Source organism: Ictalurus furcatus, chromosome 15, assembly GCF_023375685.1.
Source record: "Ictalurus furcatus strain D&B chromosome 15, Billie_1.0, whole genome shotgun sequence".
Classification (NCBI taxonomy): Eukaryota; Metazoa; Chordata; class Actinopteri; order Siluriformes; family Ictaluridae; genus Ictalurus; species Ictalurus furcatus.
Genome location: NC_071269.1, coordinates 10,126,213 through 10,145,537, shown reverse-complemented (window position 1 = coordinate 10,145,537; position 19,325 = coordinate 10,126,213). Strand labels below are relative to the sequence as shown.

The 19,325-nt window shown below is 38.9% G+C and overlaps 1 protein-coding gene across 1 annotated transcript; it reads right to left on the bottom strand.

Annotated features, from left to right (window-relative positions):
- Nucleotides 1-3,445: 3,445 nt before the first annotated feature.
- birc7 (baculoviral IAP repeat containing 7) lies at nt 3,446-15,432 on the bottom strand. The gene is made up of 7 exons (XM_053644199.1): nt 14,210-15,432; nt 5,637-5,736; nt 4,837-4,918; nt 4,704-4,749; nt 4,168-4,380; nt 3,908-3,973; nt 3,446-3,648 (listed from the first exon to the last, which is right to left on the bottom strand). The coding sequence occupies exons 1-7, from the start codon at nt 14,691-14,693 to the stop codon at nt 3,446-3,448; spliced, it is 1,194 nt and encodes a 397-aa protein (XP_053500174.1). The 5' UTR covers nt 14,694-15,432.
- Between the last annotated feature and the right edge of the window lie 3,893 nt (nt 15,433-19,325).

Genomic DNA, 19,325 nt, shown 5'->3' with positions numbered 1-19,325 from the left:
GCTGTTCAGGGAAATACTTTTATTCCTTTCTGCTAAGAATGCGATTATAAACTGGTGGCTTTCCATTCCAGCAATGTGGTTGGCTGTTGATGCCAGAAGTGGCGACAGTGTAGCCCACTCTTGTGTTGAACTCATTTTCATAGTGTAAAGTACATAGTTGGAGAAGTGTCTTTAACTTTTGCCTTTACATTATTTCTTTTCAAATCCTCTTTCAAAATAATATAGGCATTGTGCTAAACACATAGAGTCCAAACATGATAAGAGATGGTTGAACTCTCACCCATGCATTCATTTATGTGTTAATAGGTCAGCTCATATAAAGTGTCAACAATCATTATCCATTAGCATAAACTGTTTTTTACATGAATGTGAAGTAGATATGTCACAATCTATGTCAAATTGGCAAACCTTTCTCTACCCTGGTAGTTAGAGAGAGGCCCTGTTATAAATTGGGACCTGGAATGCCATTTTAACTGCTGTTCATTACAGCAAGGACTGGCCGCTGGGGGTGATGTTTGCTAAGACTGCTTGCAGCTATATTTATTATTATTATTATTATTGTTGTTGTTGTTGTTCTAGTTGTTCTGCCTTAAAACAAATCCTGCAGACCAAAGTGTAAGTCATAGAGACTTGAAACTTGGTCAACAGACACTACTCCCTCCTGCTCCTCAGGCAACCGAGATGGGCCTGATTGTCCCAGTGGTGGCACTAGAGCACAAATGTATACATTTTGGTCCATATGAACTGTGATCCTACTGATTCCTTCGGTTCTGCATAATTTGCAAAATCCTAAAACTAGTTGCCAAAGTTCTTTGGCATCTAGTCCTAGGATTTTTGGTCTATCTTTACAAATTTGATATCAAAGACATGCTGACATTTAGAAACAACATGGCTGCCACTTCTGCACTAATAAGGCAGAGGCTAATTTACTCAAACAGCTTTAACTCATGAGTGTTTACATGGAGTTGCACAAAACCTATATACAGGAAACATACACTGCGCCCATGATATTCTCAGATTCTTGCTCTTGGCTGACAGGAGTGGAACCTGATGTAGTCTTCTGCTGTTGTAGCTCATCCACCAAGTTTTGATGTGTTGTGTGTTCTGAGATGCTTTTCTGTTCACCACAGTTGTAAAGAGTCATTATTTGAATTATTACATCCTTCCTGGAAGCTTGAACCAATCTGGCCATTTTCATCTGAAGTCTCTTATCAGCAGGGCATTTCCACCCACAGAACTGTACTTCACTCAAATTTTTTTTTTTTTTTTGCACTATTCTGTATACACTCTAGAGACTGTTGTGTGTAAAAATCCCTGGAGATCAGCAGTTTCTGAAATACTCAAACCATCCCATCTGGTAGCAACAACCATGCCACAGTTAAAGAAAATCAAATTTCCCCCAGTTCTGATGTTTTATGTGAACATTAACCAAAGCTCTTGAACTGTATCTGCATGATTTTATGCACTGTGCTGCTGCCACATCATTGAATGATTAGATAACTGCATGAATATGAATGTGTACAGGTGTTTTATATTAAAGTGGATGGTGAGTGTATATACAGAACAAGATTCTGAGATCATCTGCAAAGTTTGGGTATGGTCATGCTTAAGGGGCAGAGCTAAGGTCAGATAAATGAACCACCAACTCTAGAGGTTTGAGGCCAGCATGCCTGAGCACTGAGCCACTGTTCTCCTACACCTCACCCCAACCCCCCAACCCCCCCGCCGCCCCCCCCCCTTCACTTTCAGCAGGCATTTGAAGGGATAAACATTGAGTTAATGCAACGAAATTGAAAGTATAGTCAATCAAAGGACCCCCTAATAATTGACAGTCTCACTCAACTTGTCCTATGGGGGGCACTATTCATGTTATTGCGTTTAACAACAAGCATAAATTCTGCAAAATAATGGGTACAGTGAAACTCCTCTTTTCCCATGCTTTGTCTCCTTACCTCCTAAATATGTGCCATTTGGTTCATTTAGCTCCATCCACTCTAATTTTTAATAATTTGTTTAATATGCAAAACTTGCAATTTTGGTGTCAATCTACTCAACAGAGTGTGAGCCTCAATAATGATCAAAAACATGATGACGTTTGTAAACAATATGGCCACCACATCACCATGTCAATCAGTTCCAATGGGCTGGTGCCTAATTTACTTAAACATCTATAGTACAGGGTTATCAATGTAATATTGACACCATATTTGTCAGTTAGGTCCCATACGCCACCACCTACTGAAGCAAATGAAATGACCCATATCCACCAGAACGGGGTGCTATAATAAATTAATTTACCTTTTGGTTTATATCTTCAAACTGTAGGCAATAGAGTGAAACTTATTTCAACAGCATTCCTGAGCCCTCCTGCATCTTTTTGCCATTTCAAACTAGTCCTAGGCTGTTCATCTCAACAACAATAAATAAATAAATAAATAAATAGGGTGGGCTCAAACAAAAAGTGCCATCCTCTGTTTAACACATCTAGATGTAAATATCGGGAAATGAAATCTGAAATTCTGATTAACATCTCCTTTTTTTTCACTAACATCTAATATCTCATATTCATCTTTTGATCTTAAACCTAAATGTTTTTCAGTGTATAGCAAATACAAAAGAATTGGCCTTGCTGTTCCAATACTTTTGGAAGGGACTGTATATAAAGTGATGCAATTCTTACACTCTTCACCCAATTCGGATGCAAATACCCTCAGATTAAATCTGAAAATCTGCAATCATATTCATTGTTAATGTCATCAAGATACTGTGGTAGACAGTTAAAATAACAATAACTTTGTCAATGTCCAAATACTTATGGACTTGACTGTGCAGTACTTTTCCCTTTCCTACAGCTTCTAAGGTTTGCAAAGTTGTACATATTTTCCTGAGAAACTGAAAAACCACACCTTTAGCCTTAGCTATGTATTTACCACACCAATTGTGCGGAATTATTCATATGATTTTTTTTAATATTATTAATATACTGTATTAGGCTAAACTTCAGAAAGCAACATAAGTCCATTGGTTATTAAATATGCTATCCCATTTGGGTCAGTAAGGTACACATTAATTGGGTTTATTTTTTTATTTTTTGTGTAAATAAATAAGAAAACAGCTTCAGTTTGATTCCATTTAATTTCAAAGTGTCAACATTTTGTTATCTACGTCACAGGTTCCCAATCTTGATCCTGGAGTGCCCCCTTTTGGGCAGATTTTAGTATTTTTCTTGCTATAACACACCCACTTCAGAAAGTGCTGGTAATTATCTGACTAGTTGAATCAAGTGTTTTGGGAGCAGGAAAACACTAAAATGTCCAGGACAGGGGTTGGGAGCCTGTGGTCTAAATGATAGATTTAAATACTTTTAACTACTTCAAAGATAACTAGTTTTTATAGGAGCTTTTTCAGCATTGTTTCTCAGGTGTGCAAGTGTGTGTAGTAGTCCTCAGGACATGAAGGCACGCATGCTGCCACGTATCACTGCTCTACAGATGGGGCAGTGTTGTAGGCTGGCCGCACAATCAGAACACACAACCAGGTGACCGCAGGGGATAAACACCATGGACACCAGTTTGTCCATACATACTTTGCAGGTTCGTTCCTCCTGGAGTTGCTTCAACTGTTCCTCAGCACTCAGGGTCACCAAAACTGCAAAACACACACACACACACTCAGTCATGTCAGGATGCTGCGAGTCACTTGAGATCAGAACTACACTTATTAAAGTGTTATTTGATTAGCCTTTTCTTATAAACAACTCGTGTGAATTTCAGTAGCAAGAGTAAGGTCACTCCTTATAACATACGGTATGTCACAATATCATATGTGGAAATAAGACTTTAAACTGTTTTCATGAATATAATCATGTCCACAAGCACAGTAAAAGTGAAACAGCTTTCATTTAGACCTTTCTCCCCAAGTGAGGTCTGCAGTTTCATTCCACTGGCACTGCTGCTCTGTCTCAACACAGGCTCTAAAAAAACAAATCTCACATTTGAGAAGGATCCAGCACATAATGCAATGTGTATATCTTTTTCTTCTTAGTTAGCATTATTTATGGCATGCACTAAATTGCAGGTGCAACTGCTATACAAACGGATAGATATGAATCTCTCCATTAATTTTATGCCTGTCTATCTTTTGAAAAGCAGCGAATGCTCTCAGCACCTGTGTTGTTATCACTACCCTGCCTCCCCTCCTCTTCAGCCTGCAGGACGTCAGCCACCAGGTCGGAGACAGAAGTGTAATGGTGGCCGGTGAGCAGGAAGTGAGACTGAACCAGGCTCTCAACTGGCGCTTGCTCAAAACCCATCTGCAGCACCGCCTGCACCACCGGCGAGAACATGGCTGCTGCTGATGCACTCTGCCCACTCAGCACATCTTACCATTGCATGGGGAGAACACAAATGAGTGTGTAACAGTGCATTAGTCTCTCTAAGTCCTGTGCTCAAGAAAACACAGAGCTGTGTTTTTTATAGGTGGTTATACTTAAATGAATACACTTATAATGACAGTTATATTGACACACACATTGAATACACTGATATTGATACAATAGAATGCTATAATCATGTAGTTCTTAGTACGTGATTTCAGTTAGTTGGACTTCTACTTTGAAACCAAGATGGCATAGGATTATTTTAACACTACACTGCTTTAGGGAAGCCAGATTAGACTATCTTTCTTTCCTTGTTTTTGCTTACCATGTCCAGTGGTAATATTTCTTGGAGTTGAATTCTGGGCTTCACTCTGTAAACAGAGTTGTCATTAGTTTCCAAGATAACTTGAACTTACAAGTAGTTCATTAGCAAGTTTTACAGAATGAAAGATACACACTGCCAGCTCTAATGTGTTGAAGAATGACTGCTGTACATGGTTGATGTACTCTTGTCCTCTTGACTGCATCAAATACTCACATCTAATGTACAATAGAGAAAGAAAGAAATAATGAAAGGAAGAAAAAAGATAGATAGAACGTACAGTGCCTTGCATAAATATTCACCCCCTTGAACCTTTCCACATTTTATAGCATTACAGACGGGAACTGAAAAGGAGTTGTTGTCATGAGTCTGCATAAAATAGCCTATTTTGCAAGTTAGCAACCAAAGTAATTTTGGTGAAAATACAGCTCTTCAAGATAATATAACCTTATAGAAAAAGAACGACAGTGACCACTTAGGACCAAGTAACTCATTTTAATAAAGTATACTTCACAACAGAATTTAAACAATTATTTCTGAAATGAAAACAATCAACTGTAGATATTAAAATGTATATATTAAAATGATAAATAAAAACCTATAACAATGTTTTCAGTATTTAAAAGTGCCATAAATGGAAATGTGATTGGCAGGCTAGTGCCAAATCTAGTATAATCTATTTAAAAGTCCATTTCAGTTCATGTCTGTTGCTTTGAACATTTTTGAACAATTAGTTTAGTATTCAGTCCAGTTCTTGCAGCCACTATTTTACTAGTAAGAATTATGTTCTTACATACAGACTGTGTGAATCAACTGTTGTGAATCAATGAATTAGTAATGTCAGAGTCAACATCCCATATAACACAGTGCTTTTTCATTTAGCTTTGTATATGTATATATCTATTTGTGTATGTATCATGTGGAAAAATGTTTTACCGTGGAAACCACTTGGCATGTTCCTGCCACGGATCATCTCCAGGCTCCCAGTTCCTCAAACTACCATTGCAGAAGAAACACTTCACGTTATCACTATGACCTAAATGAAATGTCAATGATAAGGAATTAGTGTGGTGATAGCATTACCATATATGCACAAAGGCATTTTACACTGGGGCACTGGAATTTTAAGCAGCATACATATGGTGTGAGCTATGATGTCACACCCAAATTATAGTCAAATCATTTTTCTTTTAGCAGAGATTGAGTGATTAAAATAATTATACCACAACACAGTTAAATTCCTGAAACTGAATGTGTTGATTAATCTTCAGTAGCAGCACGGATCTGAATATTTATGACTGTAAATGATTGGTTATATTAATGTGCTCGTTCTAATACATTATCACTCCTATAACAGCCCATTTACAGGAACTTGTATGCGGGATGCTCCACTTAATCTAAAACTAATAATAAACAGATTTAAAATGTGTTATTATATCACAAAGAAAAGCATATAATAATTGATATGGTGTTTTTTTTTGTTAGATGTTTATCTAGCATTTATGGAAGTATTCACTGCTTTGTAAAAAAGTTTACTGTCAGTAAGTTTATAGAACCTCTTATCACTTACTTTATAGCAGCTCCTTACAGTCATTTCCTCACCAGCCTCTTTTTTTCTCTCACTTGAAGTAAAAAAACAGCTGCTTGTCATGTTACAGAGAAACCAGAAAGTGTAAACTTCTATGTCCTGAAGACTAAAGTCTTGTGGCCGTTCCATAACATTAAATGTAATTATGAACATTTAAAAAGCGCAATGGGTCATTCATTAATAAATTAAAAATTGCAATTGTTGACAAATCGCTGTGGTATAAGGGGAATACTATATTTGACATACAAACTCAAAAACTACTCAAAGTACTAAATTTTAATGTTTATTTAGCTTTTTGTCTTTATTTGTTTAAATATATATTCTCACTATTATTATTATTATTATTATTATTATTATTATTATTATTATGGTGTGTAGGCACCCTATAGTTATTCTACATTTTCTTATTATTAGGGGTCAAACACTTCTTCTGGCTAGGGTGTCTATGGCAGCCCATAGAACCTTCTGGTTGTGAAATTTGGCACACTGATTGGGGAGAGTCTAAGGAACATTCTCACCAAATTTGGGCCAAGTGCTGCCAATACATGGGATCAAATTTAGGCCTAATCTGGATGTACCTTTATGGTCATAACTTTTTAACCCTGTGTCCAAAATTTAAAAGCCATGCATCCTTGGATTCCCTGGGTCAAGACGTGTTCAATGCACCCTATGACGTCACTTTCCACTTATTTAAATTTTGGTCAAAAACTAGTCCTCTTAAAAATTTTGTTCAATCACCACCATGACCTGAGGCTATGCAACAAATTATGTGCCAGCACCACCTACTGGCCAAAAGTTACAATAACATGCTAAAATGCTTATGGGTCATTCCATCTCAAGTAGTCAAATAATTGCAAATTTGATTGCCTGAACGTTTTTAATTTTTCTAATTTTCTTCAGTTAAAAAAAAGAGCTATGGTGTTTTTTCGCCTGTGGTAAAAGCAGTAAGTGACTACAGCCCGGAAGTTATTTACTGCTTTTATCACAAAAGAAACAACATAGCTCTGTTTATGACACTGCTCATTTGTAAAACACCCAACTGTGCACGCATACCAAATGTACCCCTGTACCAACATGATAGATCAGGCTGGTTCTACAAATCTGGCCCTCGAGGTCCATTGTCCTGCAGAGTTTACCTCCAACTTCAAACTCAAAATTTTTCAGCAGAATTTTATTATAGAGGACTTATTTCTGTGAAAATTTCAGGTTTGTATCTGGTCCCCCACTAAATATTTACAACCCAAAAGTGAGGGAAATTTTTTAAAATTGCACTCTCACACTCGACTAAAAAAAAAGAAGTCTCAAACCTGAAATGTTCTGCATGCACACTGTACTTACTTAGGTACCCCCTAAAAAAATTAAGACTGAGACTTGAACACTTCCCATTATAATTTGACCCTAAAAGTGGAACTGTAAGCAATCTTGAGCATTACATTTGGAATTAAGTTCTAAGTCTAAGGAAAACAAATGTGCAAAATTTATATATATATATATATATATATATATATATATATATATATATATATATATATATATATATATATATAAACGTGTGGGCATATATATAAATTTGTGTGTGTATATATGTCATGTATCAGGAAACTCTGGACTCCAGTTCCCATCAGCCACTGCACTGCACTACATGTCACATGACCACCTGCACCTGATTCATGTTCTGTTAATGAGCACTCTTGTGTATATATAGTCATTGTCTGCACTGTTTCTCTGTCTTTCATTGTCTTAGACTTATGTCTTTCATGCCATGGTGTTTTGTTTCATGCCATGGTGTTATGCCAAGTTGTCTTTGTTTTGTTGTATGTTTGTAAAATAAACTGTTGTTATATCTGTGATTGCTTCTGCCTCAACCTCGGTTCGTGACTATATATATATATATACACACACACACACATATACATACAGTTGCAATCAAAATTATTCAACCCCCATTGCAGATCAGGTTTATTGTCAAAATTTACAGACTTTCAGCTGTTTGCAATGAACAAATCAAACAAACGCAATTGAAATAGTTCAACACAACAAATGCTTCAAGTGGTTTCCTCAAATTCAACTGATAATGCAACTTATAATGTTTAAAAATTATTTAACCCCCTGAATAGAATCCCTCACAACAGCACAAAGATGCAAAACAGGTCTTCTCTCAAGCACACCTGATGCAACTAATCAAGGGCTTCATTAGTTGTACCAGGTGTGCTTGAGCTGGAACACATGAAATACTAGCTAGGGGCAGAAAATACATTAAATACCTGGACGGGGCAGAAAAAGGAAGCTATCAACAGCTGCAACCAGATTTCTGAGAAGGCAGGTTGTGAAAAACCCTCAAGTGACTGCAAAAGACCTGCAGCATGACTTGGTGGCAACAGGCACAGAGGTTTCAGTGAGCACGATAAGGCGCGTACCAAATGCAGACTATTTCCATGCCAAAACCCCAAGACGTACACCACTACTGACCCAAAAGCACAAGAAAAGTTGGCTCAAATCATATAAATAAGCCACAGAAGTTTTGGGATTCTGTTCTGTGGAGCGATGAAACAAAACTTTTCAGCACGATGGATCAGCAGTATGTATGGAGATAGAAGAATGAAGAAAGAACACTGTCCACAGTCAAGCATAGTGGTGGCTCGGTGATGCTCTGGGGCTGCTTTGCATCCACTGGCACTGGAAACCTGCAGTTTGTGGAAGGCAAGATGGATTCATTGAAGTATCAGGAAATACTAGGAGAAAATGTCATGCTGTCTGTGACTAAGCTGAAGGTTGTGTGTCATTGGACCTTCCAACAGGACAATGATCCCAAGCATACCTCAAATACCTCCACCAAGGCTTGATTGCAGAAGAAGACCTGGAAGATTCTACAAGGCCAACACAGTCACCTGACTTGAACCACACAGAAAGTCTCTGGTGGGATTTGAAGAAGGCGGTTGCAGCACGCAAACCCAAGACTGTTACTGAACTGGAGGCCATTATTCATTAGGAATGGGCTAAGATTCTTCAGGAATGCTGCCAGAAGCTATGCATCTCTAACTACTAAGTACTAAAGATGCTTGTCATGAGGGGGTTGAATAATTTTGAAATTATTCTCATTATAAGTTGCATTTTCAGTTGAATTTGGGGAAACCACTTGAAGCATTCATTGTGTTGAACTATTTCAATTGCTTTTCTTTGATTTGTTCATTGCAAACAGCTGAAAGTCTTGAACGCGTCAACTGGATTTTTCAGTAAATATATTTCCAATGAGGATATTCATATGAAATTTTCACCAGGTAATGCAAGGAACCAGCTGAAATCCATAAGTAATTATACCTCCTATCTGTGCAAATTAATATCTGGGTTAGTAAATTGATGGTATATAAAAAGGCTTTCCGGTACCAAGGTGTCACACAAGAAACATCTCATGATGGGTAAAAGCAAAGAGTTCTCCCAAGACCTTTGGAACCTTATTGTTGCAAAACATTTTGATGGAATCGGATGCAGACATATTTCAAAACTTCTGAATCATCCAGTAAGTACCATTGGGGCCATTTTGCACAAGTGGAAGCAACGTCACTCAGTCATCAACCGGCCACGCACAGGAGTTCCTCGCAAGATTTCTGAGCAGGGAGTCAGAAGAAGCTCCAGAAACCCTTGGAGGCAGCAGATGCCATCATCACAGAGAAAACAATACGCAATGCACTCCACTGCTCACGTTCACCACGCATGACTCCATTACTAAAGAAAAGGCATGTTGAAAAATTTTATTTTTGGCTGTCATACTACACACCATGTTTGGAGAAGAAATGGCACTGCACATCACCCTAAAAACACTATGCCAACAGTGAAGTTTGCAGGTGGAAGCATCATGGTGTGGGGCTGTTTTTCATCACATGGTACTGGCAGACTTCATATAATTGAAGGAACGATGAATGGAGCCCTTTACCAGGAGATTCCTGAGAAGAATTTGCTCCCATCTAACAGGATGATGAAGATGAGACGTGGGTGGACCTTCCAGCAGGACAACGATCCAAAACATACAGCAAATGAAATTCAATTGGTTTCAGAGAAAAAAAATCAAGGTGTTAGAATGGCCCAGTCAATCACCTGACTTGAATCCAATTGAACAAGATTTAAAGACAATATGTTTAGAAGAATGGGCCAAAATCACACCTGAATACTCTGGCCGATTAATTTCGTCATACAGGAAGCGTCTTGTAGCTGTCATTACAAACAAAGACTTCTCCACTAAGTTGGGATCATCCTGATTCAAGGTTTCCGTAAACCACTGTATAACCAATATTTGTTGTGTGCCATGACACAAAGATGGTTGTCATAGTTAAAACAAGTAAAATTTAAAAATAAAACTGGTGGTTTTGCAATGCCATCACATAAAGGTAATCAGTCAAAAATTTTTTTAGCAAAATTAAAAATGGACAAGCAGCCAACTTTGCAATTTTTAGACCACTTGAGATGGACTGAACCCTATAACAGCACCACCGCCATGGAGGAGTACACATAATCTATCATGGGTTACATTAGTAAGTGTATAGAAGATATTACTGTCAAGAACACCACAATAAGAGCCAACCAAAAACTATGGCTCATGGTTGAAGTGCGGTCTTTGATCAGAGCTTGTGATGCTGCCTTCAGATAAGGTGACATCACAGCATTCGTGACAGTGAGCTCTAAGCTGTCTTGTTCCATCAAAATGGAAAAACAAGGCTACATCACATAACGACAGAAGTGAAGCATTCCTACCGAATATGCTGAATTACTTCTACATATGGTTTGAAGAACATAATGATGCGAGGAAGTCCATCCCTCCACCAGAAAACAAGGTGCTCTGTCGGTCTGCAGTGGACATAAGGAGAACTACATCTAGGGTTAATCCACTCAAAGCCACAAGACCTGACAATATACCAGGTTGAGTACTCATGGAATGTTCTCACGAACATCTTCAACATCTTCCTAAGGCAGGCAGTCATGCCAAGTTGTCAACCATCATACCCAAGACATACCTGAATGATTACCACATCATAGCACTCACCTCTGTCATCATAAAGTGCTTTAAGAAGATGGTAATGGTGGTAATACGGTCTCACTTCCAGTCTCATTTGACCCATACAAGTTTGCATATCACCTATACTGGTCCACTGATGATGCTATATATACATTCCTACATCTAGCCCCGTCCCACCTTGAAAAGAAGGGCACATACACCTATCATCCATAAAATTAAAAACACCTGTCTAATACTGTATCACACCCCCCACTGCACCACACTCTCTCTGATCCTCTAGTACGGCTTGACTGATCCCACCATCTCTCAGGGATGGCATGCAAGGAAGGCATACATCAAGGCTTTTCTCTGTCCTGGCCCCTAGGTGGTGGAATGAACTTCCCCTAGATGTCCAAACAGCTGAGACACTTCAAACGATGAATAAAGACCTACCTCTTCACAGAGTACTTAAATTAGCACTTTATTTTTTTAAAAATTGTGTTGTCTTTGTTTTTTATATTACCTACCCTGCAGAGTTTTTAGTGAACCAGAATCAGGATGTCTTTATTGATAGAGATATTAAAGCATGCTCTGGATAATGCCATAAATGTAGATGTTAAATGAATGGGAGATGAGACAATGAAAGAAGCTACAAAAATCAGTTGCTTTCGTATCTGCTATTATAGCATCACCTTTGTCCATTAGCCTAGCAGTGGAGAACACTACCATTCAGTGTGATTACATATGATTGTTTATTTTCTGGCTAGGGCAATGACGCTGTCCATTAGGCGGTCCTTCTATGCTGTCTGGGATGCATCAAAACGCTTTTGTGTTCACACTACAGATGTGATGTGGTCATGTACGTCCCACACCACCTCCAACGGTGTCTCAATCTCAATGCATCTCCGAGACACATTGGACCCCATTCATTATATATCAGATCACCCATGACACATGTAAATGCCAGGTGTGAATGGGGCTTTAGATGCACTTCTTCCTGGCCTGCTGACATCTTTGATCATATAATCGAAATCCATATCTCTATCCATATAATTTTCAGGGGCTCTAAAGGGGATCTTTGGGGTGCAATGTTGGTTTTGGTTAATGAGGGGATTCATTACATCTTTCCTTCAAACAAACAAAGTAATCAATGCCTATTACTGGATCTATTTCATTTATTTAGGCTAAAACATCTGTTTGGGAGGCTGGTTTTTCACTCTTGAAATAAAATTTGTCACATGGATATCTGCTGCATGGATATCAGAATGGATATCAGAATACTAGCTCGCTGTCTACTGGTCAAAGTGTAAAATTATAGAATAGTTGAAAATATATATTCAAGAATAGTAGTAATTATGACAAAATAAAATGTAATTCAGGTTGCTAGTCATTTTGAAACACAAAAGCTTGTGCATTATTTAATATATTGTTTTTAATTAAATACTGATATCGACATAGCCTATCTATGGTTTTCTGACTCTAAGCTGTAGCTATGAAAACGATATGAAAACTTCTTAAACAATATCTAAAAATTACACATGCTGTATTTCAAAACAAAAGTAGACACTGAAGAAATGTGTTCATGTTTGCTTGAAGTGTGTTAGATTCTTATGTTTGGTACTTTGATGAATTATAAAACATGATCCATGTGAGAATTAGTGTCTGGGTGTAGGTTTATCTCCCCAGATTGGTGAGGTGTGGATGTAGGGTCGAGTTACTTATTAACAGCTGTCCCCACCCTCAGTTTTAAAACGTGCGCTATGCCCCTGATGGTAAACCACAGAAAGAGAGGCTGAAAAAAAAATAGAAAAGCTCGAATATGGCAGATTTAGGCATAGGATGAATGCGTATCACACAAGACATATGTTTCCAGAATATCTAAGTTCTGACTTAAATTGCAAAATTCATGCAGTTCTTCTTTTATCTTCTGATTTATTTGTGCACTGGTGGTTTTGCACAGACACAATACAAGTTTCTAATTTTATTTTAGAATCTATTTCACACCCAAATAATACATACAGTGCTGAAATAACACTGTCAGTTTTGAAATAACTAATCCTCATAGTGTCCATTTTGTTCAATTAGACACTGTAGAAATACTGCAGGAATATGAAACGATATGAACTGAAGGTGTCACTATATTGTAGAACTATATTTTGTGACCTTCACAGAGTTAGACTTTATAACTCCTACATAACAAAATGCTGGGTGTTACATTGTGGAATGAGCATCCAAAAACTCTTAGTGTTTGAGTCTAGCTGCGATGTAGGTGTATGAATGTGCTTTAATTGAACGCTGGGGATTTTAGTTGTGCACTAGGTATACATGTGGGATGTAGCAGTGTTTCACCACACACACACAGCAGCAGCACTGGCAGCACTAATAAGCTCTTGTTCATTCTAGTCACTTCGGCAGCAAGAGGTGCACAAAAGGGAACTCATGTCCTGAAAAGAAATATAAAAACATCACCTTGTAATAATGAGCGAAAATGTACGTTGCCAACCCATGTGACCAAACATGACCCTTAGAATCAGAGCAAAAAAAATGGCCCACATGTCATCAACCAATGTAGTGTTGGGACAAATGCTAAACTAGTCCATGTGTGTTTGACTATGGTCTCTCGCTCGGGGCAGTGAAAGCCAAAGATGTGTGTCTGTGAATTTGAGCCCCATATCAAGCTAATGAACACATTTCATTCTCTAGGACAATTTCCTTTCCCTATGGTGGTCTTGGGCTCCCTTCCTACTCAGGGCCCTTGGAATAATCTCCATCTTTCTCCATTTACGACACTCCTTATTCTCAAGACAAAATGTCCTGAATATACAGTAAGTTCATGTCCCATAACACTATCTAATTGCCGTCGTTGGGCGTTTCGTGTTAAGCATTATTAACCCGAAGAGAAAACGAGTGTCAAAATTTGAGTAAAACCCGCACCTGTGTAAAAGAAGCCAGCGCGCGCCAGTGTATCCGGTTGGATGGAAGAGCTTGTGGGCCAGTTGCTGAACGTGGTGAGGCGCGTGTCCTCGGGCTCCATATCTGGATAAGCGGCTTGACTGGTTGTCACCTGTTCGTCCGCAGCCAGGCGCTGCAGCTGGCTCAACAGCTGACCGTCCACCGAATCCGTCGAAGCGCGGACGCGCCGAACATAGCTCGTGTCCGTCCTCGATTCGAACTCGCACGCGGGAAAGTGGCGCCGGTGCCCGCCAGTCGGACTGTCGTCGTGTGCCCAGTGCCTCAGTGTCCTGTCGTAGCGAAAGCAGCGCACCATATCTCCTGGTCCCAGGAAGTAAAAACTGGCGCGCGCTAGCTCAGCAGATCTATCTGAATCGTTTAGCGGCCAGTTGTGGAAAGTGCTCAGTCGTTCCTCCTCGCTGTGCATCCTGTTTCCATCGCTATTACACTCTCCCGTACGAAGCATATAGCTTGTAAAGGAGGAATCCAGATATAGCCCGAAACCCCCACTACCCGTGTTATAGGTTAGGGTTCTAGAAACGCTGTCAGAAAGTGCTTCCCGCGTCGAGAGGATCTGAAAGGCACACACAATGGTACACGCTCCCTGGTGTGTTAAAAAAAAAAAAAAAAAAAAACTATTGTAACCTCTGTACACAGCTAACTTTCATCTATGACAGGTTTTGGTTGGGGGTTCAAGCCCCAGCACTGCCCGGCTCTGGGTTACGGATTGGAAGGTCGGGTGTTCAAGCCCCGACGCTGCCAAGCTGCCACTGTTGGGCCCTTGAGCAAGGCCCTTAACCCTCTCTGCTCCAGGGACGCTATATCATGGCTGACTCTGTGCTCTGACCCCATGATACATGACCAATCAAGACTCATTATCATTATATTGAAGTTTATAAGTTGTCAAAAATTAAACTTAAAGTAATTTATGGTCTTGGCTACTTGTGAGTTTTGTCTGGGTTGTCAGTCTTCATTTAAATCAAATCTGTAGGTTAGGTTGTAAAAAGGGGTAGGGGAGGAGGAGAGGTGATACCAAGGAAATATTGGGAAATACATAGAAGTTGCCACCATTTTAAAATTAGAACTATTACTATGAAACGGTGATACCATTGAAGCATGGTGCTAATCAGTTTTCCCACAGATGATAAGCCATAATTGTCCGAGTACAGCTAAAATATTGAGACAAATATGACAGTGAACCACTTACAGCGGTGGAGGGATGCACCTGTGACCTGCAACTGTAAAGTGAAGTGTAGCAAGCTGGAGTAGCTACATGAATTTTTGTTGAGTAACACAAAGGCAGAGAGATGAGTTAGTATTTTTTTTATTTGTGTTGTTAAAATTGATTAACCTTATCTCTTTTCTGGATGGTAAAAAGGAAAAATTGTTTCCTTGTTAATTCAGTGTGTTTGCCAAAGCCCCAACTGCTAAAATAGTTTAATACACTGGGCTCCATAGCGGATATTTTAGGTGGTGAGTGCGTATTTAGATTCTAAATGCGTATAAAGGTCCTTTCACACTGAGCGCAATTAAGCGACGCAAGTGTTTGATGCGATGATGCTCTTGAATCGAAACAATAGATCCCTATGGAGCTTTTCACATGGGTGCGAGAATTCGCTACAAAGCCATCCAATTAGATTTGAGCTTTAGATGGAGACACTGCTGTTGCACAAAAGGGCGAGATAGGTGGCGCTATAGCACAGAAAGCTGTTTTGAAAACCAGTGTAAACACAGAAGAAGAGTATTTTGGAAGAGAGAAGAGAATGGATATTGAGTTCTTATCATTTTCCAAGTTTCCATCCACTTTTTGCGCATTTCTGTTATCGACAAACTGAAAGATTGTCCCGCCTGTTTCCATCATATTATTTTGACCATATTATTTTCTTGTAAAATAAAATAAAATAAATATCATATTATTTTATTATAAAATAAAATAAAATGGAAAAAAGTAATAATAATAATAATAATAATAATAATACCAATAACATCAATAACAATAATACATAAATAAAAGAAAATAAAGAGATAAATACTTATATACTAGATATTCCTAATAGATTACTAAAGTCTCTCACTTATCCCATTATTTCCATTTGGCCTTTTATTGATAAAATGGTGTGCGCATCAGTTACCTGTGCATTAAAAAATGACGTTTGCTCAGCGTGCGTGATCTATCTCTCTCTCTCTCTCTCACTCTCTCTCTCACACACACACACAAATACAAATAAGTGTGCGTACCATGGAGATATAAACAAACCGTCGTCACATGCCATAGTAAAAAGCAGTCTTTCCTAACCGGGGTGTCATCTGATGAGAGCAGGGGTACCATATAAAAATCCTTCAAACATTTCTAAAATGCATGCAAGATGCATGCAACATGTTCCAAAAAAGTTGGGACAGGGGCAATTTAGGACTAATAGTGATGTGACAAGTTGAAATAAAAAAAAGGTAATATGGTCTGCATTTATATAGCACTTTTATCCAAAGAGCTTTACACTGTGTCTCATTCACCCATTCACACACACACGGTAGCAGAGCTGCAAGGCTCTAACTTGCCATCAGGAGCAACTTGGGGTTCAGTGTCTTGCCCAAGGACACTTCGACATGTGGAGTCATATGGGCCAGGAGTTGAACCGCCAACCCTACGATTAGTGGCCAACCTGCTCTATCACCTGAGCCACAGCTGCCCATGCCTGTCCATGCGCCCAAATAAGAAAATGATGTGAAACAGGTGAGGCAATTGTCTAACCACAGTATATAAGGAGCCTCCAAATAAGGCCTAGTCCTTCAAGAGCAAGGAAGGTTCGAGGCTCACAACCTGCCAACAGATGCGCTAGCGAATAATCCCACACTTTGAGAACAACATTCCCCAAAAACAAATCGCTAGGATTTTGGGCATTTCACGTTCTATAGTGCACAATAATAATTAAAAGATTAAAGGAATCCGGTCAAATCTCTGTGCATAAATGGCAAGGCCAAAAACCACTTCTGGATGTGCATGATCTCAGATCCCTCAGACGTCACTGTCTAAAAATCCGGTATGAGTCTGTAATGGATATCCTGACATGGGCTCGGGAATACTTTGGTAAACCTTTATCTGTCAACACCATTCGCTGCTGCATCCACAGATGCAAGTTAAGGCTTTACTATGCAAAACAGAAGCCATACATCAACACTGTCCAGAAGCACCACCGACATCTGAGATGGACAGTAGCACAGTGGTATCGTGTTTTGTGGTCTGATGAGTCAACATTTCAAATAGTTTTTGGACAAAACAGCCATGTTCTCTGGGCCAAAGAGGAAATGGACCATCCAAGCTGTTATCAGCATCAGGTCCAAAAGCCAGCATCTGTCATGGTATGGGGGTGTGTCAGTGCCCATGGCATGGGTAACTTGCACATCTGTGAGGGCATCATTAATGCAGAAAGATATGTACACATTTTGGAGCAACATATGCTGTCATCCAGATTGGGACAACGCCAAACCACATTCTGCCCAGATTACAAGCACATGATTGCATAAGCAGAGAGTGTGGGTGCTAGCATGACCTGCCTGTAGACCTGACCTGTCTCAGATTGAGAATATATGGCACATTATGAAGCGCAAAATAACGCAATGAAGGCCCTGTACGGTTGCGCAGCTGAAGAAATGCATAATTGATGAATGGGGGAAATTTTGCTTTGCTAAACTTAACCAACTGGTGTCTTCAGTGCCCAAATGCTTAATAAGTGTTATTAAAAGAAAAGGTGATGTTACGCAGTGGTAAACAATCGACTGTCCCAACTTTTTTGGAGTATGTTGCAGTCATCAGAGTTTAAATGAGTGTACATTTTCAAAAATAGCCTAAATTAAATTCACAAAATAAAACATCAAATAATGTGTTAATAATGTGTTTTCAATAGAGTACAGGGTGGATTGAATTTTCAAATGACTTTTTGTTTGTTTTTTTGCATTAACATTTGCATTTAAATGTTGTAAATAAAACTAAAGGCCTGTTCACACCGGTCCGTTTTTCGGGATGTTTTTTTGTGTTCACACCCAGGCGTTAAATGCGGGCGACGCGCTGAATGAAAGTGCATATTCACACCCTGACAGTGAGTTCTGGCTGAGTGTACGCTGGCGTGTTTGTCTGCCGCTGCTCTCCGGTAATTTTATTTGATTCGTTTTCTGGCCATTTTGGATTATATTCTTTGGTTACTGTGAATGTTTGCATCTTATGTCAGAGGATTACTTTCTACATGTTTCATTGACCTTGTTTCACAGATTTTGCTGGACATTGGAGTGAACAAGTGAACGCCAGCATTGACTGTCTGCTGCTGCTCTCCCTATTCTTCATCACCTTTCTTCGTGTGCCTTCGATCCCCCATTACCTCCAGTTTGCTGCGTATTGAGCCTTGGGTTAGTCTCCACTTTCTCTCTGGTCTATTACCTGCTACCATTTTCTGGGTTTCAAAGCTCAAATCACAATAACTTTAGCTAGCACATTAGCAGAGCTGAATTAAAGCTCCGGTTTACCGTTGAAAGATATAAATGAAGATGAGTTTTCAAAAAGTGTCTATTGCACAGAAAAATATATTTGTAGAGTAGTATATTTCATATCCAGTTAATGTATAAAAAAAAGTTTATATTATATATTACCAGTTTGATGTTCAATGTTGCTTTTGTTTGTGGTGAGTGAATATGAGACTAACAGGAGTTTTATTTATTTATTTATTTATTTATTTAGAATTTAGTCAGTTAATTCTGTTAATATGAATTAATAACATTCAGTAAGTGTTAATGTTAATTAGAGTAATGTGTTTTCTGTTTATGAGACCAGTTACTGTGAAACAACTTGTTGAAATGGAGAGAATAAAGTTTTTATTTACATTTCCTTCAGAATTCTTTTAAATTAATTAATATTTCAGGATGAGCGGCTGGCTTAATCACAGTGTGAAAACCATGCACTAACCACTCACTTTATTTCTTTATACTTGACTCCAAGCTCAAAATAAAACTCTATGAACCGCTCCCCTGTGAATGTGTTATGTCTGAACAACTGCCATGCTGCGAGCGAGAAATTAAACCGGAAGTACTGATTGTACGAACTCAACGGGGG